Raw genomic sequence first — 24982 nt, 5'->3', positions numbered from 1 at the left:
GACCACATGTACTCTTTGCTTTTAATCTGGACAATCATATTCATGTTCGTGGCCGACTGCGATGCCCCTGTCTGATGCGAGAAATGTTCATTGCGTAAGCGCCCGGAAAGCCTCGAGCGAGACATGAGGGCGAAGCTCCGCACGATGGTATCATTGCCTGAACTCATACACCTGTTTCCACGAGCCGAATCAAATATACGCCATTTGTCAGTAAGTAGTGCCCGAACCGCCTTGCTTGTCTAGACTCCTTGAACCACGTACCTTTTTGCCGTAGTACCCGAGCGCGAGTGCCGCGGTGATTGACAAGCCCATGGGCACCGGGCCCTTCCTGAATCTTGGCGCCGAGCTCGCGAACAGCAAGGCGCTGGCGCCTGAAGCGATCTCGTAGCCGTAGTCGCCGCCGTTCTTGATGCGAGTTGCGGCGAGAGCGTAGAGGGCACCCACACCGACTCCGGCGACGAGGGAGGGAAGCGAGCGCGTCTTGGCGAATCCGATGATGCCGCCTACGGCGCAGAGGCCGGCCATGGTGAATGCTGGGTGTTCCGACATCGTAATTCTGCTGCTGCAAGTGAAGTTGTGATGAGAGCAAAGTGGTGGTATGAGAAGGAGTGACTGCGTCGTAAAAAAGAGGATCCTTGACGAGCGAGGTTGGCTTGAGCGTCGGTCGGATCAGTGATGGCGTGGTTGAGGTCTAACATGCTCACATTGAAAATTCGGCTTCTTCCAACGTCGAGAAGCTTGCGAGGTTGAGCTCAGAGTCAGATGAGATCTAGACTTTGTGGGCTTTGGAGGGTTGGGTCGAGCTCGTGTGCCGCCCTTTCTTCTAGCCTCTCTCAAAGCGGGCAGCCAAGACAGAGCTCTGTGTCTGGGCATCCCCACGCCCGCATTCGCAACCCTTCCACGCAAGCACACAACATCCTCCCCCTTCTTCCCGTCTTCCTCTCCTCATCATCCTTCTGTGTCCTCCTTGTTTCTCCTACCTAGTTCATAATGGCAGACACCACCGCTGCCCCGGCCGCAGCCGCCGCCACCACCAACGGCAGCAACGGCGAGAAGAAGCAGCACGACCGACCCGCGGGCAACCCTGATGCCGTCGAGATCGCCAAGCTCGCCGGCGGCAAGCCCGACGCTGCTGCCAACACCGCCGAGCTCGACAAGCTGTCCAAGCAGATCGAATCTGTCCAGAAGAAGCTCAATCAGGTCCGTTCGCTTCTGTCCGGTGCTGGGCCGTCCAAGGACTCCCCCGCCGGCATTCGTCGTGCCGAACTGCGATCCCAGCTGGACGAGCTGCGCAACCAGCAGGCCGGCTCCAAGGGTGCCCGCGGCAAGACGCTCGAAGATCTCCGAACCCTCCAGGAATCCATCGGCAAAAAGATCAAGGATCTCCAGCAGGCCAAGAGCAAGACGCCGTACAAATCCACCGCCGACGTCGACTCGCGTATCCAGCGACTCGAGGCGCAGGTCGAATCGGGATCCATGAAGCTGGTCGAGGAGAAGAAGGCATTGTCGGAAATCTCGCAGCTCAAGAAGAACCGCAAGGTCGTGGAGAACTTCGACACGTTGCAGTCGTCGATCGATGCGGACCGGGCCAAGGTGGACAGCCTCAAGGCGACGCTCGACAGTCCCGAGGCCAAGGCGCTCAACAAGCGGTACGACGAGATCAAGTCGGAGCTGGACAGCATCCAGGCCGAACAGGATAAGCAGGCTGGATCGCGCGGCAAGCTGCTCGACCAACGCACCGCTCTCTCGAGCCAACTCGATGCGCTGTACCAGACCAGACGCGATCGTCAAGCCGCTTTCCGCGCCGCTAACGACACGTTCTACGCCAAGCTCAACCAGGAACGTGAGAAGCGCGTCGCCAAACAACGCGAGGAACGCGCCGCACACGAAGCGGAGAAGAGGAAGGAACACGAGACGCAGATGCGCGAGGACGCCGCTCTGCCCGCCTTCGCCAAGGAGATCGAGGACTGCGACGTGCTGATCAACTACTTCTCCAAGGGCGGCGCTTCGGCGGAAGAGGCCAAGACGGAGGAGACCAAGTCGGTGGGCGGGAAAGCGCTCAACCTGCGCCAGGTCAACGAGGGCGCTATGGTTCCCAAAGGTGCCGTGCTCAAGCAGAAGAACGTGGAGGAGGAGACGTACTTTGCGGGTAACGCCAAGAACCGTAAGCCCAAAGGACGGGGTAAGCGCGGTACTCCTCTCGACCTCAACGCCGCAGATGCAGATGAGAACATCGCGACGGAAGGTGGCAAGCTCAACGTGCCGCTGGGAACCCTCTCGGCGCTGCTCGCGCTCAGCATCCCCCCTCCCGCAAACGCCGCCGACGTCGGTCGCGTCGTAGAGAACCTCAAGCTCAAGAAGCACTACTTTGTCAGCAACCAGGCCCGAGTCACCAAGGAGAACGTCGACAAGGTCGAGAAGCTGCTCGCAAAGTCGAGCCTCGAGGCGACCGAGGACAAGGTCGAGGCCTGATCCCAAAGATCATTTTCTATTATACAGCTCTGTAAGAAAAATACATACTTGCATCACGTTTGCATGCGTCGTGATGTGTTCTGATACACAGCAATGCGTTGAGCTTTAGATGGCGTCGAGGATGGCCTTGATCTGCTCGGGCGGGATCTTGAATTGTCGATCTTTGGTGACGAGCCCGTTGACCTCCTGTTCGACATCGGCGAACTGCGTCCAACAGAAGCCTTGGACGATCCGGTTGCCATCGGCAGATCTCGCCTTCGTGAGAGCTTTGACTTGAGCCTCAAAGATGCGCAGGAAGTCTTGCGAGTCGGAGGCATTGGCGTAGCCCCAGTTGACGCCGTTGGCGGTGGTTTGGACGTTGTCGACACGCAACGCTAGACCGCCAAATTCGGTGCAGAGGATGGGGAGCCCGTCGCGTCGCGGGCTGGAGATCAGCGGTGGAAGGAGGATCGGATAGCCAGTCACCCGTTCCTGCAAGGTGGCAGCACGACTCGAGAAGCCTGCTTCGAGTTCCGGCGCGGTTCGATAGTCGTGCACTGTGATCATGTCCGTTTCGACGTGCTGCCACCCGTCGTTGTCGATGACGGGTCGGGTCGGGTCGATCGCTTTGGTGAGGTAATAGAGCGATTGCAGGTGCGCCCTTTGCTGAGCAGACGTGTTGAGGTGGGGCACACCCCACGACTCGTTGACAGGCACCCAGGCTACAATGCATGGATGCGACATGTCACGACGCACCACGTCGATCCACTCCTTAGTGAAGCGCTCGACGTAGCTCGTGCTGAACTCGTACGCGTTGGCCATCTCGCCCCATACAAGCAAGCCTAGGCGGTCGGCTTCGTAGACAAAACGTGGCGATTCCACCTTCTGGTGCATGCGCACGCCGTTGAACCCCATCTGCTTGATCTGTTGTATGTCTTTGGCGTAGTCGGCATCGTCCAGCGGAGTCATGCCGCTCTCCGGCCAGTAGCCTTGGTTGAGGATGAGCTTTTGAAAGTAGACGCGATTGTTGAGGCAGAAGCGGCCCTGATCGTCGATCGACACCTTGCGCATGCCAAAGTAGCTGCAGACGACATCGACGTCCTTGTTCATCGTGTTGCTGAGGGCGAGCTCCACTGTGTAGAGGGTGGGGCTTTCTGGCGACCAAAGTGCCAATCCGTTATCCCACCGATCGCGATTGACCTCCGGTGGCAGTACGCCGGGCGTCGTCATCCGAGTGCGCATAGATCCGTGCGGCTGCGTTCCTGCTTGTCTAACGTTGATGACGGTGGAGCAGCTGTTTGTTTCGTGGCTGACCATAGTTTTGCATGTGGTGATGATCTTGCCGTCTAGTTTGACGGTGAATGTCATCCAATTCTCGGGCTTGGTGAGCAATTGGACGTGCGAGACGGTCTCGATCAGATCCACCACAACATCGGCGCGCACCGTGCCAGCATCGATATCACTGGCAAAGTGCGCGCTCTTGATGTGTTTCAACGGCCGATACTCCAGATAGACGTCCTGCCAGATGCCCGTGGTCGGCGTGTAGAAGATGCTCTCCGGCTTTGAGAATCCCTGCGCATTCTGCTTCCAGTACTGTTTGCCTCGAGGTTGCGACATGTCGTTCAGCGAGTCTTGGGCGCGTACTACGATGGTGAGCTTGTCATCCGCCTTGTCGCTGTACAGCACGTCTTTCACTTGGTTGGTGATCTCGAAAGAGAAGGGCGTGTGACCGCCGACGTGGGTGCCCACCATGGAGCCTTCCACCCAGACGGTACATTGGTAGTCGACGGCACCAAAGTGGATGAAGCATCGCGCCATTGCGTCCTTGCCGGAAGGGAGCTGATGAGACAATTTGAGCCTGTTCCTGCCTATGTCGCGTCGATACCATACGATCTTGTGTGGGCGCGGCTCTTCCAGTCCGGAAGCCGCGGTATCGCAAGACCATGGTACGTCAATGTAACAGCCATTCTCCAAAAGGTCGGCTTTTCGATACCATCGCTGCTGCAGACCAAAGTCGTCGTCGTCGGGCGCAAAGTCCCAGTATCCTAGAAGCGGCAGTTTCTCTCCAAGCCGCGAGAAGGATGGGTCGAAGTCTTCTGAGACATCTTTTGAGGGCATGGCTTGTGCATTTGTTGGCTGGCTTCGACTTTGTCTAGGCCGCTTTGCTTTGCTTGACGAGCTATTGTTGCTCCTAGGCGCTGGCATCGGAAGGTAGGCTGCTTGGCTCAGGACACTGATGGTCAGTGGACGTAGGGAGCTATTCGCGGCTGTGGATGGCCCAATCGCGTTGATGCAGGGCTTCTAACCGCGAGCGGAGTGAACTGCGGGGTCGTTCGGCAATCTCGAAGCTCGGTGAATTCGGCGTTGACAAGATCGGATCAACATCGCCCGATCTGGTCGCAGATCCTGTTGTTGCCAGCCGTCGTCGCGACGCTACAACTAAGTTTACGCACCAGACTGCGCTCTACTGCGCCAGCTACAGCGCCTTTCAGGACTCGAGTCGAAAGCAGAGCCGTGATGTGAAGAAGCCACGTGCCTACGGAGGACGGGTCCCTTAGGCGGAGGCCGAAGTTGCAAGCGAGCGGCGATGCTTGCATGTGAAGCGAGGTGTGGCGTGAACTGGAAGCATTCCTCTGATTGGCTGACCAGGAATGACAGCGAGGACTGATGCAGAAGAAGGTCCTGAAGACCAGAACCTGGCTCGCCGGTCCCTACGTCCGGACTGATTGGCCGCGGGCCAGTGAGAAGAGCTAAGGTTTCAAAGGGTTCCGCGTCGTGCCGGAGGGGGGAGAAAAGGATGCAGGGCTAAAACGCTTGTATGCGCGTGGTTGGCCAGCCATTCGGACAGCGTCCGGGGAAGACAGACAGGGAGGCAAGAGAGTTGCTCCTTCGACAGAGCTCGATGCCAGACCCCAGGGTCCCGTCAACGCACGGCGAGGAGGCGAGGAGGCGAGGAGGTCGCCACGCTTTCCAAGATGAGGACCGGCTTTGACTTGGAACGGTAGCCGGACCGTAGGCTGACCGCTCTTCGTTGTACGACAGAATAAGCTGATCACGACAAAGCACCCGGTTCAGGAACAGACGCTAGATGGACAAGGACGTCTGGAGCGATAGAAAGGAAGAGGTCACACAGGGGCGACACTGCAAAGGGGAAGCGGGTCGGGGTCTGGAATTTGTTTCTTCGAGGTCGATCCTGTCTCGGGCGCCAAGTCGCACCACCTCTTCGTTGGCGTGGCCATCTCCGTGCGTGGTCGTTTAGCGTCGAAACTTTGCTAGCAGGCCAAACCCAGAAAGGGTCTCGACGCGAAGAACGCCGTTTGGGTGGTAGCGAGCCAACAACGCGCGGTGGTGAAAATCGCGGTCTCTTTTCTTGGTACAGACAGGCTGGCGCATGGATTCCTCCGTCGGTGACTTTTCTCTCCGATTAAAGACGTAGCTAGCGTCGTCGCTACGCCTCTTAGCTGCGCCTATGTTATGCCGAGAATGAGGTGTGACAACCTTGAAGATTCGCCAACCCTTTAGGCTTTGCTCCCGGACTGAAAGGTTGTATCTTTGCTGAGGTAGTTACGTCAAAGCCAGAGCTTGTGTGACAAGGCTCGATCTCGCTCGGACAAATTCAATTGGCAAAAGATAATGTCTCGAGGTTGAGCTTGCGTAGCGTATCGATGCTGTGCGAGGTATGACAAAGGTGAATGAGACGGAAGTGTTCTCAACCTGTCGTAGGAAATGTGACAGCTCTCGGTGCATGCGATGCTGACGTGAAGAGTCCACGCACTCAGTCATCGTTCAACGGCTCATCCGAAGCGTTTCATGCAGGCACGCCCTGACCCCGGACTTAGCCGTCTGACTGAGCCCGAAAGCGACGCAGCGCATTGATGACTCACCGATGCTGTGCTGTACACCCCACACGAGCTTTGATCGCCTGGAAGTGTGACTTCCTTTCCTGACCAATGCAGGGCGTCGCGCAAGGGACTAGTTGTGCCGGATCGACAGGGCAGAGGAGTGCTTCGGTGGCTTGACTCATCGCGTTGCAGCGCCACTGTTGTCGCTTCTTGGGCTTCCGCGACGATCAGAACAACAGTAGCGTGTTGATACTATGATCTAGACAATCCCTTGACCAGACACTTCCTCGCAATGCTCGTCACGGCCCGTGTCGAGGATGTACAGCTCGCAAGGGCAAGAACAACACCAAGCGTACACGAGATGATTTCCTGGATATCGATCAGGTACGGCGAATTACTGGCTCGGTGAACTGCCAAATTCTGAGATCTGGTCTTCTGGTCTTGAAAATTTCAAATTAGGTGAATTCGCCGGAGTCCATCTATACTGCCTCTGAGCCTCTCTCTCCGCATTTTTCTTGGCCAACTGCAGGCGCTATGATTGTGGGAGCCAATCAGCTACCGCTTTCACCCGCATCTCGTCCGACGCACCCTTGTTGCTGCAGTCGCCATCTGCGAACGTGCTTGCATCTTTGACCGGCAGGTGTTGCCACCTCCCTTCACCTCAATGGCACTTGGTCGACCGTTGCCCACCTGCTGTTCCTGGCGCCACTCTTTGGCTGATTTCCGGACGAAGCTGACGGGCAGTAGGTATGCTCGAAATGATAAAAGCGAGCAGGTTATGCCGAATGAGCGGAATGGACCAGCCACAACCCAAAAGCTAGGTTCTGACGGGCGGGACCGAGTGTTTGTCTCAAAGTTGTATCGAGTAAGCCTGGTGCAGCAAAGAGGCTCAGTAAGAGATGCGCAGTTGGAAGAAGAAAACTCTAAAATGCACGCGCCAAGTGGCTCGGCCCGTCTCGCTTGTTGGCCTCGACCTTTGAACCAATGATTTCGCTCCTCCCCGCGCTGCACGCCTGTCTGAGAACAAAAAAAAGGAAGAGGCCGTCGGTGTGAGTGGCCACCCGCCCAGCAATCTGACCTTCGGCTTCTCGCCTACCTGTGCTTGCGTGCGCACTCGCCTTATCCAGTCTCGCTAGCTTGACCGGCCGTCCAATCGCAAACCGACAGTCGGTCGGCTTCCACGCTCGCGCATGCATGCGACTCTCTGTCTCTGCCAGTTCAGCCGTGGCTAGAAATCCCGCACACTTTGCCAAGTCACTGACCAAATTTGCCTTTTGTCGACCTTCGGCATCTTTCGCTCCTGGCGAGGGCGCAAAACATGAAATTTACTAGCGCAGACGCTGTGATGCGGCTTGGGGCCCCCGCGCTGCTCCGAGTTTGTGTGTGGGTTGGCTAGCGTCCCGCCCACGCTCTTGCTGCTTGAACGCGCTTTGTGTGTCCAATCGAATTGTTTCTTCGCATACTCGCTTGCTGACTGAATGAAAGCAAACAGCGCCACCCAATTTCTCACTGTGTGGCCCTTGCCGGTTGAGCCGTTCACCCGGTCACTGCCACTCACGCTCACAAGCTTCAGGCATCTCGCTCCGTGTCCAATCGCCTATTCTTGAATCTTCCTCCGCTCTTGCGCCTCGGCTCGACCTTTTGTTCTCGGACTTCAGACGTGGCCCCATCGACGCTGACCCTCTCAGACCCCTCATAAGCAACTCTGTGTTCTCGACAGCTTCCCTCCTTCCCACCACCACCGACCCCTGTCTCTTGTCCGACTCTGTTCCCTTTCTCATACATACCCTCTCGGACATCTCCATCACCTTCTCGTATCTCTAATTGTCCTTCGTCACAAGTCACAATGGCTGCTTTCAACTCTGCTCTTCGCTCCGGCGCTATCCGCGGCCTTTCGGCTCGCGTCGCCCAACGTAAGTCTCACGATCTCGTCCTGTTTCTCTTTCATGTACTTGACGGCGGAGATGGTTCGCGCCAATTTCGCTGTCAGGTGTCTTGCGATACGATCTCTGATCGCGCTCCCCTCTTTTCGCTCAGCGGGAAAGGTGGTTAGCCAGCATCGGTCTCGTGCTCGCAATGCCGCATGCGATTTGCAGCAGCTAGCGTGCGTCGACTTGCGACCCTTGTGGCATCAATCTATCATCTGCGAATTTTCGCTGACCTCGCTTTGTCTCTGCATCTTTGCCACGAACAGCCTCGATGCTCTCGCGAGCCGCTCGTGTTCCCGCTGCTTCGGCTGCCAAGAACTTCTCCGTGTGGGCCCCTTCCCGCATGATCCCCACCAGCGCCAACGCTGCTGACACCGTCCAGGCCAACCCTGGTCCCCCTCCCCCTGTCGAGAACATTGGTGTCGACGCCGTTCTGCGCGAGAACCCCAACTCGCAGGAGAACCACACCACCACCATCTTCCAGGAGTTCTCGCTCGAGGGCAAGACTGCCGTCATCACTGGTGGTAACGGTGGTCTCGGTCTCGAGATGGCGCTTGCCTATGTCGAGGCCGGTGCTCACGTTTACGCCATTGACCTGCCCAAGGAGCCCTCGGAGGAGTTCAAGATTGTCGCCGACCACTGCCGCATCATGGGCAAGCACCTCAAGTACGTTTCCGCCACCGTCACTGACGTTGAGGACATCAACGCCTGCATGGACTTTGTCATGAAGGACTCGGGAACCGACTCGCTCGACGTCTGCGTTGCTGCTGCCGGTATCCTCCAGACCTACGATGCGCTCTCGTACCCTGCCGACGAGTTCCGCAAGGTGTTCGAGGTCAACACCACTGGTGTCTTCCTCACTGCCCAGGCCGCCGCCCGCAAGATGCACGAGCAAAAGCACGTTTCGGGCTCGATCATCCTCATCGCCTCGATGTCCGGTTCCATCGTCAACCGTGACCACCACTGGGTTGCTTACAACGCCTCCAAGTCGGCCGTGCTCCAGATGGGCCGTAACCTTGCCGCCGAGTGGGGTCCCAAGGACATTCGCGTCAACTGCATTTCGCCCGGTCACATCCGAACCCGCATGACTGCTGCCTACCTCGACACCAACCCTCACCTGCTCGCCAAGTGGTCCGGCTCCAACCCCCTCGGCCGTCTCGGTCGCGCCCACGAGATCCGTGGTGTCGCCGTCTGGCTCGCCTCCAGCGCTTCGAGCTTCTGCAACGGTTCCGACATCATCGTTTCGGGTGGTCACAACATTTGGTAATCTGTTCCGCCAGAGATCGAAAGATCCACAACGGACAATACCAAGCTCACAACCTCAAGAATAGACTCCGCCACATCATACCTCGTCTCCCATAGCATTCACTCTCGCTTCGTTGTACATACTTAGGGCATACCAGCATCCTTTTGCATTCTCCTCCGCTCGCATTCTCCTCCGCTCGTCTGATTGCATCACCTTACTCCTCTGAACGACTGCAAGACTGGCAGCAATCATTCGGACTGAGCAGCCCGAAGATCCGGGCCCCCCGGGCCACGCTATGACGTTCACCACTACGCGTATGGCCCGAGCGTCGAGATAAGAGATCCCCAGTTGAGCAATTCAATGACGATGGCGATGATGAGATCTGGCCCTTAGCCGAAGCGGAGTGCAAGGCGCCGCGTTCGTAGAAGATGTGATCGGCGGCATGAACGCATTGCTAGAGGTCTTATCGCAGATGCAGAGGTGCACGGCCCCCGGCGAGGATTAGACGCCGTGATCTTCCATTTCGTCCGACTTTCCGTGCCGCCAAAATTTTAGACAGTGTTTGATCGACGCTGGATGACAAAAGTGAGGAAAGCCTCGGTGATCCGAAAGCCGAGCTGATGGAGCGTTTTTCGAGGTTTGTAAGCCGAGCTGCGCCAACGCTGTTCTTCTCGTCCTCATCCCCGCTTCGCCGTCACCCTCCCTGCACACATCTCGGCCCGGACCAGCTGAACGTCATGGTAGCATCTCTCACACGGACTGCGCTTTTGGCAGCGACTCGGGCGCTGCGTCGACCTACAGCGCTTCCCGGACCGCTCCCACGCTTTACACCGCTTCGAACATTCACCACGACCCTTCCCCGCCCTCATGGAGGCATCACCCGCCCTCCTGCCGGCGAAGGCATTACGATCAACTTCGTCGACCCCAAGGGTGCCCCACTCAAGACTGTCACCGCCAACGAAGGCGATGACCTGCTCAGCATAGCCCACGAGTACGATATCGACCTCGAGGGCGCCTGCGAAGGCTCGATAGCGTGCTCCACCTGCCACGTCATTCTCGAACCCGACGTCTATGATTCTCTCGAGGAGCCGTGCGATGATGAGAACGACATGTTGGATCTCGCCTTTGGACTGACGGACACAAGTAGGCTGGGCTGCCAGGTCAAGGTCACCAAGGAACAGGATGGGATGAAGGTCCAGCTCCCAGCCGCCACAAGGAATATGTACGTCGACGGTAAGTAGCGATGACAGCCCATGACTCGACAAGAAGCAAGAGGACTGACCAAGAGATCTCGTTGTGCGCATCGCAGGTCATAAAGCAGGTCACCATTGAATGGACGCCTCGAACGTCGTTCAGAATCAATGATCGAACCTCCCACCCGGCTCATTCGCCTCACTGTACTCTATCTCAGCTCAATTACACCACCTCATGCCAGCACGCTCTCCGCTCCATCGTCAGACCACTCACTCACATCAACGCTCGCGCGCATCATCTGCGTGACAATCTCCGTATGAAATCGCAGTCGTACAGCCTATCCTCTCGCTGTCTACCATCTAGTACGAACGACCGAACATCGTCCATCGCTTCGCATCCTTTCCGCACTGGGGGCACTTCTTGCCCTTGACCTCGCCGAACTGCTTCTGATCGAACGGAATGCAGAGCGACTTGGCGCCCATGCTCGGGGCCTTCTCGTCCTCCGCTTCGCCCGCGGTAGCCTGTCGGGCGCTGCGCTTCTTGATCTCGTCCTCGCACGCCTCGACCTCGCACCACGGGATCACCACGTGGCACTTGTCGTTGAGGATCGACGTAAAGTCGTCCCACTGCTCGCACACCTTGCGGCGCGAACGGTACTCCGCATCGGCCTTGGCGAACATATCGTCGTGGATCGTGTCGAGGAGCTTGGCGATGGATTCCGAGAGACCTTCCACCGACAAGGGGGCCTTGGCCTTGTTGTCGCGACGAACAGAGACGACCGACTTCTTCTCGAGGTCTTTGGGTCCGATCTCGAGTCGAATGGGCACACCTCGCATCTCCCAGTCGTTGAACTTGAATCCAGGACTGTAGTTGTCTCGCAGATCCGCCTTGGCTCGGATCCCGGCGGCTTTGAGGTCCTTTGCCGTTTGATCGCACGCATCCATGATGGCTTCCTTCTCCGCGGGAGTAGTCTTGACACCGATTCCACAGGGAATGATGACCACCTGCACCTGGGCGACGCGGGGAGGCATCACCAGTCCATCGTCGTCACCGTGCACCATGACCATCACACCGATCGTACGCGTCGAGAGACCCCATGAGTTCTGCCACACGTGCAGCTTGCCCTCGTCCTTACCGCGGTGCTCCTCGGCCGCCTTGGGGTCTTCCACGGTGATGTTGAACATCTTGGAAAAGTTCTGACCCAAGCAATGCGAGGTTCCACCCTGAATACCGCGACCCGTGGTGGGGACGAAACCCTCGACGGTGGTGGTGTAGTAGCCACCGGCAAACTTTTCCTTCTCCGACTTGACACCGGGCACGACGGGGACGGCGAGGAGCTTCTCGTACACCTGGCGGTAGAGGTCGAGGATGTGCATCACCTCCTCGTCGGCCTGTTCGAGCGTCATGTGCGCCGTGTGGCCTTCCTGCCAGAGGAACTCGCGCGTGCGGAGGAACGGCTGCGGGTGCTTGAACTCCCATCGCACGACGGAGTTCCACTGGTTGAGCTTGAGCGGCAGATCGCGGTGCGACTGAATCCACTTGGCGTAGTACGGGTACATGACCGTCTCCGAGGTGGGACGGATGGCGACGGGACGTTCCAGATCGCTGTTGCCCGCCTTGGTCACCCAGGCGACTTCCGGGGCGAAGCCTTCGATGTGGTCCTTCTCGCGCTCGAGCACGTCGGCGGAAACAAACATGGGGAAGTAGCAGTTCTCCACACCAATCTTCTTGATCTCGGCATCGAAGAAGTTCTGGATCGATTGCCAGACGAAGTAGGACCAGGGCTTGAGGATGTAGCAGCCCGAGACGTCGTAGTAGTCGAGCATGTCGCCCTTGCGGAGGACTTGGGAGTACCATTCAGAGAAATCGCCGGCCTTGCGAACGGTGATGCCGATCTGCTCTGCGTCGGGGATCTTGGCGGCCTCGGCAGCCTTGGCCTTGCTGGAAGCGGGTATGGGACCCTGTGTGGAGCCAGGAGCGGAAGCGGAGCTGGACGAGGGAGCCGAAGCCTTGGCGACGGGAGTAGCAGCCTCGGCCTTGAGCTTGGCGAAGTCGACCACCTCGAGCTTGACACCGGTGCTCTGGAGGTACTTTGTGATCTCTGCGCCGCTCATGAAGAGCGTCTCCTCGGAGCTGGCGGCGTGGACGGCGAAGTGCTCTGTGCTAGTGGCGAGACTTGCGTCGAGGACTGCGATGAGCTGTGATGCGTTGTCCTTGGTGATGCTGAGCGCAGAGACGTCGTCCTTGGTAGCATTCAGGAACTCCTTGAGCACCTCGGGGGCTGCGAGACGCATCTCCTTCTGGCCGATGTGCTTGGCCACGGCACCGGTGTTGTATTCGGAGTCATCCTTTGCGATAAGCACGACAGGAGTTGGAGTGGCAGTCTTGGCCGTCTTGGGCTTGAAGACGACCGTCTTCGTGTAGTTGGAGGTGGGGAAACCGAGCGTAGAGGCGACATCAGACACGGCGGACCTCCAGCTCTCGGGGCTGTTGGCAGCAGCGTGCTTGACCACCTTTTCGGTCTGAATGGAGAGCGCAGAAAGCGCCGAAGAGATGGCTTCCATGTTTGCTATGGAAGGCTGACTTCAGCGTTGAAGCGTTGTGGTGATATGTAGAGGGTGGAAGGATAAGAAGGTGAAAAAGGGTCCGACTCTGTGCGCCGTGCTGGAAGAGTCACTCGAATAGAGTTCTTCTGTCGAGTGTCACTTTGCCTTGGCCTGACTCGTGCGATTTGATTAGTGATGCTGACTCAGCGCGATGTTGCGAAAATGGTCGGCACACGACACTCAGATGCGCGTTTAGACAGGAAATTCACGAAGACTGATCTGCAGCCGCCAAAATCTGCACACACGACATCAAACATGGACGAGAAGAAAGCCTGGACCGCGGCGCACACTTTGGCCCGCTTTAGCCACACTCTGCTTTTCTTCTTTGCAGGGTCCTTTTCTGCGCAAGCTGAGTTCTGGTTGAGGGAGAGACCCTTCTCGCGGCGCTCGCCTCCCGTTCGTTCTTCGACTCCACCATACCAATCTCTCATCTCGATTCAATTCCGTTCACGATGTCTTACAACCGTACTTGCTTCAAGTGAGTACCAGAGCTAGACTGCTCGTTACCCGTCTACGTCAATGACCAATCGCTGACCTTCGTTCCGCTTTGTCTTCCCCCGCCAACAGCTGCGGCCAGCGTTAGTATTGATTCCCACACGACACCGCATCTCCACTCGCAATGGAATCGCATCAATTCGACGAGCTCGGCGCTTGCCAGCTCAGGCTCCCGAGCGTCTTCTCCCTCGATTCATCCTGCATAGCGACCACTGGTCCTTTCTCGATCCACATTCGCCCGCAGCGTGCGAGGCATCCTCGCTTCACCTCGGGCTTTCGCATCTTGGTCGAGCGAAGTCGAGCGCCCTTCATAGCTGGCTGTCGGCCATGCTTACACATCCAGACCTCTACATTCGAGACGAGGTGCGAGACAGATGGGAACGAGAGACGAGGAGAGAGAGCTGACGACGAGAAGACGACGTCTTTGTCATATACCCTTCATCTTTGATACCCTGATTCTTCGAATCGATCCATTGCATCCTTCATTGCCATCTCGACACTCTCGTCGGACGCTTTGCTTGCCAACGCTTGACTCTACGCGGTTACGATGGATGCTGCTCCGTTACTCTTTGGCTTCCCTGGCTATTCTCTCGCTCCGCATTGAATTGAATCCAACAGCCGGCCACAACGCCGCTGCCTGCCCCACCGCCGGCAACCCCTCTTGCTACAGTAAGTGCTCGAAACGAGTGGACAACAATCTCTGAATCTTGGTGATCTCGTACTCACCGCTCATTGCTGCTTCATCGGCTTGCTTTCTCTCCGCAGACTGTGGCCAGCAGGGTCACATCTCCTCCCAGTGCGGCATGGAGGCCCAGCCCAAGACTTGCTACAAGTGCAACGAGACCGGCCACATTGTACGTTTTGACATCAGCTCTTCACTCTTTTGCTCCCCCTCGACGTGTTGCTAACCTCGACTTACTTGTCTCTCCGTCCTCCTCTACAGAGCCGTGACTGCCCCTCCAACCCTGCCCCCGCTGCTGGTGGCCCCGGTGGCGAGTGCTACAAGTGCGGCCAGCACGGCCACATCGCCCGTGCCTGCCCCACTGCCGGCGGCAGCACCCGTGGCGGTTTCGGCGGTGCCGCTCGTGGCGGCCGAAGCTGCTACAACTGCGGCGGTGTCGGTCACCTTTCCCGCGACTGCACCTCGGCCCCCGGCGCTGGTGCCGGCGCTGGCGGTCAGCGCTGCTACAACTGCAACGAGTCCGGCCACATCAGCCGCGAGTGCCCCAAGCCTCAGACCAAGAGCTGTTACCGCTGCGGTGAGGAGGGCCACATCTCGTCGGCCTGCCCCCAGGTTGCTGCTTAAGCCAAGTTCGACTGGTGATGCTCTCGTCTCCCCTGGTGTAGCGCATGTTCAGGTTCGCTCAGGTCTACTTTGATGTTGGCGTTGATCTGACTCGACATTCTCTGTCGATCGAAAATCAAAATCGTTTCTCTGCCGTGGCACACATCTCTACCTGGTTGTGATGTTTGAATCGTTGTGGATGGACTTTGTGAGACGCTGACGTGTACACGAGGTTTCACGAGTGGGTGGCTAAGGCGGGAAGAGCGGTAAGGGCTCTAAGCTGACGCGTGGTGATGGGACAACATCGAACAGCCGTGAGAGAAAGCGTTCGAGCCTGCTGCAATTCGAACGACGAATAGCGAGCGCCTTGCAGCACGTATGAACATGGAAGCGATTCGACTGGGCAGCTGCGTTCGGCAGACGAGCCAAAGGCGTCAATCAGATAGCGCAATGCTGATACGTTCAGGATCAATCAAGGAGAGGTCTGTGGCGCCGACCGGCACTGATGAGCTTTTGCCTCCACACCGCTTCGTACACAGTAGTCTAGGGGCCAGCCGAGGCGGAACCGGCGATCCAAAGAGGACGGCAAGAGTAGTTCGTAGACGATCTTTGAGACGAGTGGGCCAACGAGCAGAAGGCCAATCATCACACAGATCGCCTTGAAGCCCAACCAGCAACCAGTCTCGCACAGCACGGCGCCTGGGAGACAGAGGATCACTGCCGTCTCACCATTGTAGAGCGCGGCTGAGCTCGCTTGACCTCTGAAGGTACACCGGGTCTTCTTTTGGTCTTGCCCCGTTGAAAAGATCGCAGAATTCCCCGGTTTCGAAGAGACTTCCCATCTTGTCGTAGAAGCCTCGAACGAAAGCAAGCCTCGCAATAAGGAGAAGGACGAATGTGGCGATTGCGGCGTAGAACGCGAGACGGTTGTCGTAGTTCGGCGGTGCAGGCAGCTGCTCGAGCAGCCAGATGACGAGAGAGGTGATGGGCGTGTCGAACATGACAGGCCTGTAGGCGTTGATCCGTAGCATTTCAGCGGGATCGGTCGCTGAGAAGAGCTAGAAAGCGGAGCGAGGAAGGTAGAGGCGAAAGGCGCGCGGAGAAAGTGATCAGGAGTGGGTGGGACAGTAGTGGTATGAATTCACAACAAGATGGACTTAGGTAGCCACCACACAAAGTCGATCTTCAGGGTGCTCGACTGCGCACAACGTTCAGTCCCTTGCGCTTACGAGTCACAAGAAGAAGGACATGAACGTGGACTGTGCAAGTACATGTGACTGTAAGCAGACAAGGTTTCGTACAAATGAAGTGGATTCACAAAGCTTTTTTCGCTTCTTTGTGTCTCGCCTAGACTCACAAAATGGCACACGCATGTACTTGCGCTGAGCAAGCCTGTGTGATCGTCGACGGCAGACGTGTCGTATGAAGTGGACCACCAGACTACGCAGTAAAGCCGCTCAAATGCTTCGTGGCAAGCGACATCAATTCTTCAGCGGAAGGTTGACGCAGAAGGCGGCTAAGCGCGCCATGCTTTCATCAAACCAAGGCTGTCAGAACTTTGGCTCAGCTTCATTGCTCCTCATGCAGAGTCCGCATTAAGGCGACCACCGAAAGTCATTGAGCGTTCTCCGCGGCATATAGCACAGCTTCGATACACGCGTCACACGGGAGGCATGATCTCGTCAACATGAGGTACGAAACTTGTTACAATGGTGTTTCATGAGATCGGGAAGAACAAAGTCGACAAGTGGCGTGGTTCGGATCAGAATCTCGCATGGTGACAGTTTGCATCATCATCAGACACAAGTCGGCGCTTCACCAAATTGTGAAGATCGTCTTGATCTCGAGGGGCGCTGTGACTCCCGCAGTGATCTCCTTCCACATGTGCCACCGAATAGCGTCGGCAGCCTCCTGCTCGAAAGGCCAATCCTCTTGGCTCATTCTGGACGGCAGTCTGTTCGACTGAAGCAGGTATCGGATCGCCTGTGCTGCAAAGATGCCGCTGTCCCAGGCATTCGTAAGCTCCGGGAGTAGCACGTCGTCTCGCTCCTTCCATGAGGAAAGCTCCAGATCGCGTTTTCTGACTTTCTCCTCTTTCTGCAACAACTTCCTGCCGGTCTCGAAAGCCAGTCGGGATCCTTCTTGCGTTCGCGTCGAGTCGAAATGATGGAAGCGCTTGCGCTTGAGATCGATAACGAGTACACTCCAGTGTTCGCCGACCAGTTGCGCCGGCACAAAAATCAGATCCAGCTGGTCGATGTTGGCTACAATGACCGACTTTCCCTCTGGTAGGTAAAACTTGCGAATAGCTTGCTCGTAGTCCATGTCCTTGAGAAGATTGGCAAATTCCGACTCGACGACCTCAACGCGCGGCGTGTCGAAGCTGTGCGAGACGAGGGCAAGATAGGCGTCGATGAGTTTGGCAGAGACGATCGCTTCTTTGCCAAGACTCAGGACTTCGTTGATCGTAACGTCGTGCTCGCAGATCGTGTAAATACCATCCCACCAACGTTCTGCGCTTTCCCTGATGACCTGAGCGTGGAAATCGTCCATGACGAAATGTGCATGCGTTTCGTCCTGCATTTTGCCGTACTGCTGGAGCTAGACGCTTCAGCTAAAGGCGAGGGGTCTGCGTCCTGAATGTGGCACAGTTTAGTTGTGGCGCGGTCGACTGCTGAATTCGGCGGAGAGGCGATGATGAGTGGTGGGGCTGACGACTGTGAAGTAGATGATGATCGTCGGCTAAGACTATAGAGGAAAGGAGCAGAAGCATGGTAGGAATCAATAAGAGAACAACGCAGCAGACGAATTATATACGGGAGTTCCCTTGACGTGGGCCAGCACGAGCGCATCCGCTTCCACGCGTTCACAAAGCTTTGTGCTTCCCAGTCTGTGTGTCTGGATTCAAGGTTCAGTTGAGGGGAATGCGCTTGCACTGCGGACGTGTGTGACTGTCAAAGAATAAGGTTCTGCGCGAATGATGTGGGCTGGGCTCGTTGCGCAGCTGGGTTCGTCAGAAGGTTGCCACCGTATTGCATCACTTCATCAGAAGCGGCAAGGCGAAGCATCGAGCGGACTGCTTCGCACTGTATCAAAAAGTTCATCGTGTCAGCCTCAGCCCTCTTCGCACGCAGCCCAGTGACGGCACTTACCGAACATCATCCAGGTTTCTTCTGAGCAAGGGAGCGTTCAGAAAGACCAGGAGTCTGTTTCGCGCGTCGTCAGAAAGGTCTTTGACCGCTGGCACAATCCGCAAAGCGTGCCTGCAGACCATAGCGATCACTACAACCTGGAGCGTTGTGGACCCGATCGCCTCCATGCAGAGCCCGAGGCCACACCACAAGATCAACCTCTTGCCGGTCACCCTGACCGTTTGAAACCGCTGCGTCCCGTCCTGTCGTCGGCAGAAGCATTCAAGCAGATGTAGCAATATGTCTTGCGCTATGGACAGAGTCATCGCTAACATGCCTGGATCGGTCGACCGCGGCAGGCAAGCATCGAGGAGGAGACAGATGACGACATCGTGAACTGGCTCAGCAAGCTCCTGGCGGAGAGGCTCGCAGAAATAGCGCAACATCTTGCGGGATGCGGTCCGAATTGAGACAGGCTGAGAGAGTGAAGGCGTTGTTGGGCAAGAGGGGACAACAGATCAACGCGCGAAGACTACCACTCGACAGGGTGCACCTTCCATGAGCTCGCGCAAGTTTCTGCTGCGCTACAAACAACGCAAGCCAGTGCGCCTGGCGCATGGAAGCTCGAACACATGAAGCTGTCCCCCTCGCAACTCAATGTAGATGTCCTCGTTCAACACGTCACACATCTTCGAAGCTCGCAGCGGTACTCTCTCTTTGCGCTCGCAACCCGCTCCAGGCGCCTGGAATGAAAGTCTATGAATTGCAAATGAGTGTGTATGAGAAGTCACATCACCTCCTAGTCCACTAACACTGACCCAACATCGAATTGCCCGGAAACTTCTGTCCATACCCACCTCGCTCCCTCGTCTCGGTATACGTCGTCTGTTAATACGCAAAGTCAGGGTGTCAGTTTCTATATTCGTTCCTCGTCTCGTCTCGAAAACCACCACACTTACCAAATTCGCATTGTAATACGCCTCCTTGTGCTTCTCGATATACGCCGCGGTCGGCGCATTCTCGGGATCGCATCCAACGTTCTCTTCACCCTCGACCTGCCAGACCCTTACATAGTCGACGAGCATCTGCGCGGGCCAATTGAGGTGTCGCCAATCGACGGTGGTGAAGCTGGCGCTGATGCCGAGGTTCAACAGGATATACATGGGTTCGTAAGGGATGGGTCGTTGACCGATCTGCGTTCCTGCGTCGGGACCAAGTGCCGCGCTGTTGAGCTTCCACATCGGTTGACCATCGCGCGTCCAGAGGATGTACGAATCGGGATCGGAACCGGGGTTGTATTCGAAGCCGTAGGACGAGAATTGGGCGAGGGTGTCTTGGTACGCGTAGCGGTCGGTGTATACTAGACCTGAGGCGGCTTGTTGGTACGGTGAGCCCGTGTAGCTGTTGAGCTCTGCGTCGGGGGAGAAGAACTCGGTCGTTCCAGCACCTTCAGAGAGGTTGTAGCCAGTGTTGAAAGGTGCGATCTGAGCAGACATGGATGCGAATCCACGTTGACCACGCGTGTGCGCAGCAGCAGCTTCGATGATGTCGATCTCCGGGGCGGAGCGGCCGACCCAGGTGCCATCGGCGTGCTTGGGTCCCGGATGATCGTCCGAATCGGCACACGTGCATCGACTCAATCGCTGACCGGGAAGGTACGAAAGGTACGGACCGTACTTCTCGACGTACACACCCGTCGTCTGGGCCGCAATGGGACCCGTACCATTGGCATACGTCTGATTGGGCAGCGTGCCCACATCGCACGTGTCGTAGGTGTACGGCCACATACCGTCCGTCGTCGCGCCGTACCCTGCTCGACCCAGGTTGCCCATTGTCCAAGCAGCAGGCCACAGACCTGGCACATCCGGAGCACCGGGTAGCACCATCGAAACCTCGATATAACCTCCCGTAAAACACATCTGGTTCCACGACTGCAGCATGCCGCCGCGGAAGTTGAGGTTGTGCGTCGGAATCTGGTCGAGCGTGATGACCAACGATCCATTCGCCGTCGTCACCGAGGACGGATCGTACCATTCGTAGTTCTCTGTGCCCCAGTAGTGCAGGTCGACGGCGGTCCAGAACGGATCGTCGCCAGGGTAGAAGCTTCGACCATCGCGATTGAACTCGTCGCTAAAGACGAGGTTCATCTGTCTGTTGGTGCCGTCGAGCGTGCGTCGCGTCTTGACGTTGTCCGGCGTGTCTGGATCGACGAGGTCCCTGCCAATGTGCAGATCGGCCACCTGACCGGTCGCGTTGATACCACCCAAGTTGAACCCGCCCTTGGTGGTCGCGTGTGACCTTGAGAGCCAGGAGAACACGGGATAGCCGCCGAACAGCGCGATCAGCGACAATCCGATGATCGCCAGCGTGCCGATGTTGAGAAGCCCGCGTGGCGAGAGCATCCCTCTATTAGGCGCAGCCTTGGCGTCCTTCTCGGCATCCGGCTCGTGCAGGTAATCGTCAGGCTCCGATTCGGCATCGTAGTCGCCCCACATCTTGATGTCCTGCGAGCCGGCAAAGATCGATGGCGCAGGCGAATCGTTGCCGAGCTTCTTCTCGTCGAAGAAGAAGGAGGAGCCGTTGGGGGAGGCGGTGGCGGACAGAGGCGTGCGTGGGCCGTTGGTGAAGCTGCCCGGTGCATACGGTCGACGCGGGCTGGAGGAAGAGTAGATGGAGCTGGAGGAGTCATCGATGTTGAGCACGGGTACGAGGCCGTTGGAGAAGGCGTCGGATTGGGTGGATGGGTACTTTTCATGCGACATGATGCTGGAGGACGAAGAGAGGCCTTGGGGATGGCTGATACCGAGGCCGCCAAGGAGGTGGTGTGCGGTGGGAGCCTTGTATGTGTGGCCAGGGGATGGGAGCGGACTGACTCCAGCCGGGCGTGGTTTTGAAGATGACCCGAGGCCGCCGCCATGATGACTACCGCTGCTCGAGCTCGCGTCGTCGGCCTCTTCAATGAGGGGATCCTCCATGGGGATCGAGGTATCAACGCGAAGACCCATGCTGTTGCGCGTGTTGGAGCTAGACGAAGTGCCGCTTCTTGCGAGTTGGTTCTTGCGCTTAGAGCCGGCACCAAACAGCCCGAGACCGTTTAGAACCTTGGAGTAGCGCTTCGAGGAGGTGGACGTGTTATCCGTGTGGCGGTGCTCGGAGGTGTAGTTGGAAGCGAGGACGAATAGGTTCTTCTTTTCCTGTTCTTGTGTGAATGCGGTGCTGCCTGGAACGGTGATGGTGATGTCCGGGCTGTTGTAAGGCGATGCTGATCGGATGGCGCCTCTGTCGATGGTCGGGGAGTTGAGACTTGTATCCTTGGGTGATGCTGTTGCGGTCGAGTCGAACGACGATCTTGACGAGCTCAGATGCGCGAGCGATGGCGAATCGAAGGCTGCTGGTGCTAGTCGAGGCGAGACTGCTGCTGCTGGCGGCAAAACGTTGGACTCGCGCTTATCCTGGGCCTGCGTCCGAGTGCTTGGGACTACGCTTTTGCGTTGCGGCGCGATGCTATCCCTTTGTGGTGCGAGAGAAGGCAGCGAGTCGAGATAGGGTAGCCCTGAGTTTCCGCCCGGTGCGTGGTAATCCAAATCGAGGGTCTCGCTTGATGGAAGAGATGACGAGAAGGACAGCGAGATGGGAACAGCCACTGAGCTTGCTTCTGAGGTACGACGTTCCGGTTGTGGCTGGTCGCAGGAGCTGCGGTGCGGCTGCGAAGAGGAAGCCATGGCAGCGCAAGAGATGCTGGATGCTGCAGCGAGATGCAAGCAGGCACAGTGGATCGTTCTTGGCGACGAGATGCGAAGGAGACGGGAGAGAAAGGGGGTGACAATGAAGGAAGGAAAGGTTCGATGGCTCGCATATATGCTACGTGACAGGATCGAGGGCAACAGAATGCAGCCAAGCAAATGGCTTGTTCATTTCCAGTGTACAGGCTCGCCAAAAAGGATCTGCAGAGCATGAGCGTACCACGAGGCTTGCAGAAGCGTTTGCTATCTCGGTGTCCACAGCGAGCGGCTCCTGGGTTCGAAAGGCCGCCAGACGACGGTCAACTTGGGACTGGCAACGGAGCGCAGTGCGTCCGACGTGCTGCACGATCGTCAAACCCGCTCACAGTGGCGGACGACAGGCGTGGCAAGAGCAAAGCGGAAGCGCATAAGCTTGCATAGGGGACAAAATATGGTCCGCGACAAGGACGGACGGTCTCGGTGTACCAAAGTGACTGTGAGCGATCGCAAGCCATGGAATTGATCTGCATGGTTGCTGCTTGGTTGCATCTTGCACTGTATCGATTGCATTGCAAATGCCAGCTGGACTCCGAGTGAAAGAGATGGCGGACGACAATAGAAGAGAGGCGAGAGACAGCGGAATGCTGGCGGCTGCTGGCTGCACATCAAACTGTTCGCGGGGTCGGAGTATGAACGGCTGCAGTGACTGAGCCTGCAAGGGCTTTTTTTGTTTGTGATTCGCGCTGTGTTGGATAGGTAAGGGTGAGACAGACACGCAGAGTGCTGCAAAGCCTCGCGACGTGTCTGTTCCGTCTCGCTTCGGTGGAAAAAGGATCGTCGAGCTGCTGCACCTTTTCTCATGTTGTCAAGCAAGGCGCGTTGAAAGCGTGGCAGCGGCTGCTTCGGACAACAACAGCATGCAAGCTCAATGTCAGGGGGAAGGGAGGAATCGAATCTGCCTCGCGTGGCGACCAAATCCTGACCGGCGGGCTCCACCGAGCGAGAAGAAGCGATGGACAGCCCGGGTGAGGATGCTACTGATTGCTATTTGCAGCGATCTCAACCCAGCGGGCGTTCAGACCGTCGGTCGCATACAATACATGTCAGTATGGACCGCATCCTCAGGCAGATTGCCAAGCCCGTTGGCACGAAGAGCCGCCAGTCTAGCGTCGGTCGCCTTCTGTCTTGAACGCGCCTCGGACTTGATGAGCTCCTAAAATCTGTTGTTCTGCTGCTCTTCCGAGATTTATACGCCGAGCTGCATGCGCGCTCGCTGCCGTCTCCGGCTCTTCTATTTCCGCAATCACAGGTCTCGACCCGCTCTCCTGGCCACGCTCGGACGTGGTCTCTGTGTTTCAGTCTCCCTCCTTCCGAGCTTCCAAGCTTGAAGTGCAATCGGGATGAGAACATCAAGTCGATTCGTGCGTTCTGCCAGCTAGCCACGTGGGCGAGACGTTCCCGAGCAAAATTTCCCGCCAGGTGATTTTTCGGAGGTCTAACACACCAAAGAAATCGCATACCATATTTTTGCTGCCTCGATTTGAGGCCCGACTTTCTTGTCCAGCTTTAGGTACAATGGAACGACTTCTACCCCTCGTGCTGCGTGGTTGTGATGGAGTTGGATCGCCGGCAACGAGTAATGTCCTCTGATCGACTCTGTCTCCGATCTGGCTTCTCTCATGACAGTGCGACGGGTTATGTGTGTAGCGCAGTCTGAAGAAACAAATAGCATCCCCTCTTGGCGTATGATTGCACAAGTGATTTAGAGCACTTCACCGCTGGCGCCTGGCACCTGGACGCCCCCTCACAATCCTCTCCGATGGCGCGGGCACAGCAGACGGCTGAATACTTCCCTCTTCCTCCTCGCTCCCCACCTCCCCTTCTTCCGTCCTCTGCCTCTTCCTCGGCGTATTGCTGTTCGACCCCGCTCCATCTCCCACTTCGCCCTCCTCGTCCGAGCCCGTGACTGCCGTAGAATCGCGTTTCCTCCTCGCCGAGCCCGTACTGCTCGGCGCTGCTGGCTTAAACGTCGCCGCAGCAGGGTTCAGCGCCGGTGTCTCGTCATCGACCCTGATCGGTCTCCTCGGTGTCGAGCTTCCACTGCGGCTGTCGGCGGCACCCTCCTCCTCCTCGTCTTCAGAAACCTTCCTCGTCCTCTTCCCACCTTCCTCTTCGTCCACAACCGCTTCGACCTCTGCATCACCATCCGCGCGCGCCACCTCGCGCCTCTCGCGCTCGCCCACCTCAAACCCTACATCGTTCCGTAGCTCATCGAGCATGCTGATGACCGTTCCCATGCGCCCATCTCCGTTCGTCGAGAGGTCTGCGTACTTGCCCTTCTCGGCGCGCACGCTCTCCAATTGCTCGCGCAGTCTCTCCAGCGACTCACCGAGCTCCTTCCGCGTCGGAAGCTTGACAATCTCCCCAGCAACGACATCGTACTCCAACTTGTTCTTTCTTTCGCGTCGCACGTCTTCCAGTCGTCGCTTCAGCGCGTGGATCCGCTCCTGGGTCTGCTGCTGTTGCGTCTCGATCTCGCCGAGCTCCGACGTGTAGCTGGCGATTTCGGCCTCGGACGTGCCCCGTGCGATCGAGATCAGCCGCACCGACTGGAGCCGGAACGCTTCGAGTTCGGCTTGGAAGGACAGGCGCGCGGACGATACGGATTCGGCATCCCTGCTGGCGAGAAGGAGAGTGAGCTTCTTGACCAGACGCCGAAGTGAGCGCTCGTCGACCAGCATGCGTTGCTTGATGATGTGTTCCTGTTGCTCGCTTGTGAGCGGCTGGAGGGGGGTGCGGGATGACGAGGCCATGGCTGCTGGTCGAGCGGGTCGGCACTGCTCTGTTGGATTGTTTGCGGGCGGGCTTTAGACCGAGGCGGGGTTATAGCGTCTGACGCAAGTCACAAAGCGTTCGAGTTGCTGTGCGTGGGAGCAAGAGGTGGGGAGCGAATGAAAGCGTCTTGGTGGAGAAGAAGATGCTTTCAAACATCGCCCTGTGCACATCCGACTTCCGCACTGCCTGCGAAAAAGCGAAATTGTTAGACTCGTACTTTTGGTGCTTCGAAAAACTCGCCCCTTTG

The 24982-nt window shown here is 57.4% G+C and overlaps 10 protein-coding genes across 10 annotated transcripts; 4 read left to right on the top strand and 6 right to left on the bottom strand.

Moving 5' to 3' along the window:
• Positions 1–150: 150 nt before the first annotated feature.
• Positions 151–525, bottom strand: PSEUBRA_000627 (uncharacterized protein; the record flags this gene model as incomplete). Its single annotated transcript, XM_016436213.1, has 2 exons — positions 151–171; positions 262–525. The coding sequence occupies 2 exons, from the start codon at positions 523–525 to the stop codon at positions 151–153; spliced, it is 285 nt and encodes a 94-aa protein (XP_016295200.1).
• A 465-nt stretch (positions 526–990) lies between these two features.
• On the top strand, positions 991–2472 carry PSEUBRA_000626 (uncharacterized protein; the record flags this gene model as incomplete). The annotated part of the gene is made up of 1 exon (XM_016436220.1): positions 991–2472. One exon carries the CDS (start codon positions 991–993, stop codon positions 2470–2472), a length of 1482 nt encoding a protein of 493 aa, XP_016295199.1.
• Positions 2473–2577: 105 nt separating this feature from the next.
• Positions 2578–4569, bottom strand: PSEUBRA_000625 (Glycoside hydrolase, family 2, TIM barrel; the record flags this gene model as incomplete). The annotated part of the gene is made up of 1 exon (XM_016436209.2): positions 2578–4569. One exon carries the CDS (start codon positions 4567–4569, stop codon positions 2578–2580), a length of 1992 nt encoding a protein of 663 aa, XP_016295198.2.
• A 3570-nt stretch (positions 4570–8139) lies between these two features.
• Positions 8140–9488, top strand: PSEUBRA_000624 (NAD(P)-binding domain protein; the record flags this gene model as incomplete). The annotated part of the gene is made up of 2 exons (XM_016436227.1): positions 8140–8206; positions 8488–9488. The coding sequence occupies 2 exons, from the start codon at positions 8140–8142 to the stop codon at positions 9486–9488; spliced, it is 1068 nt and encodes a 355-aa protein (XP_016295197.1).
• Positions 9489–10204: 716 nt separating this feature from the next.
• PSEUBRA_000623 (2Fe-2S ferredoxin-type domain protein) lies at positions 10205–10799 on the top strand (the record flags this gene model as incomplete). The annotated part of the gene is made up of 2 exons (XM_016436232.2): positions 10205–10700; positions 10777–10799. The coding sequence occupies 2 exons, from the start codon at positions 10205–10207 to the stop codon at positions 10797–10799; spliced, it is 519 nt and encodes a 172-aa protein (XP_016295196.2).
• Positions 10800–11020: 221 nt separating this feature from the next.
• PSEUBRA_000622 (Anticodon-binding) lies at positions 11021–13225 on the bottom strand (the record flags this gene model as incomplete). The annotated part of the gene is made up of 1 exon (XM_016436196.1): positions 11021–13225. One exon carries the CDS (start codon positions 13223–13225, stop codon positions 11021–11023), a length of 2205 nt encoding a protein of 734 aa, XP_016295195.1.
• Positions 13226–13719: 494 nt separating this feature from the next.
• PSEUBRA_000621 (Zinc finger, CCHC-type) lies at positions 13720–15068 on the top strand (the record flags this gene model as incomplete). The annotated part of the gene is made up of 5 exons (XM_059464430.1): positions 13720–13745; positions 13835–13845; positions 14381–14431; positions 14528–14616; positions 14706–15068. 5 exons carry the CDS (start codon positions 13720–13722, stop codon positions 15066–15068), a joined length of 540 nt encoding a protein of 179 aa, XP_059321008.1.
• A 1794-nt stretch (positions 15069–16862) lies between these two features.
• PSEUBRA_000620 (Peptidase C48, SUMO/Sentrin/Ubl1) lies at positions 16863–17630 on the bottom strand (the record flags this gene model as incomplete). The annotated part of the gene is made up of 1 exon (XM_059464429.1): positions 16863–17630. The coding sequence occupies one exon, from the start codon at positions 17628–17630 to the stop codon at positions 16863–16865; it is 768 nt and encodes a 255-aa protein (XP_059321069.1).
• A 1355-nt stretch (positions 17631–18985) lies between these two features.
• On the bottom strand, positions 18986–21900 carry PSEUBRA_000619 (Beta-glucan synthesis-associated, SKN1; the record flags this gene model as incomplete). The annotated part of the gene is made up of 2 exons (XM_016436199.1): positions 18986–19063; positions 19138–21900. The coding sequence occupies 2 exons, from the start codon at positions 21898–21900 to the stop codon at positions 18986–18988; spliced, it is 2841 nt and encodes a 946-aa protein (XP_016295193.1).
• Positions 21901–23672: 1772 nt separating this feature from the next.
• PSEUBRA_000618 (THO complex subunit 7/Mft1) lies at positions 23673–24713 on the bottom strand (the record flags this gene model as incomplete). Its single annotated transcript, XM_016436198.1, has 1 exon — positions 23673–24713. The coding sequence occupies one exon, from the start codon at positions 24711–24713 to the stop codon at positions 23673–23675; it is 1041 nt and encodes a 346-aa protein (XP_016295192.1).
• Positions 24714–24982: the final 269 nt, after the last annotated feature.

This window comes from Kalmanozyma brasiliensis (assembly GCF_000497045.1).
Source record: "Kalmanozyma brasiliensis GHG001 unplaced genomic scaffold PSEUBRA_SCAF1, whole genome shotgun sequence".
NCBI lineage: Eukaryota > Fungi > Basidiomycota > Ustilaginomycetes > Ustilaginales > Kalmanozyma > Kalmanozyma brasiliensis.
The sequence above is the reverse complement of the archived record's forward strand: the minus strand, read 5'-3'. Positions and strand labels throughout refer to the sequence as shown.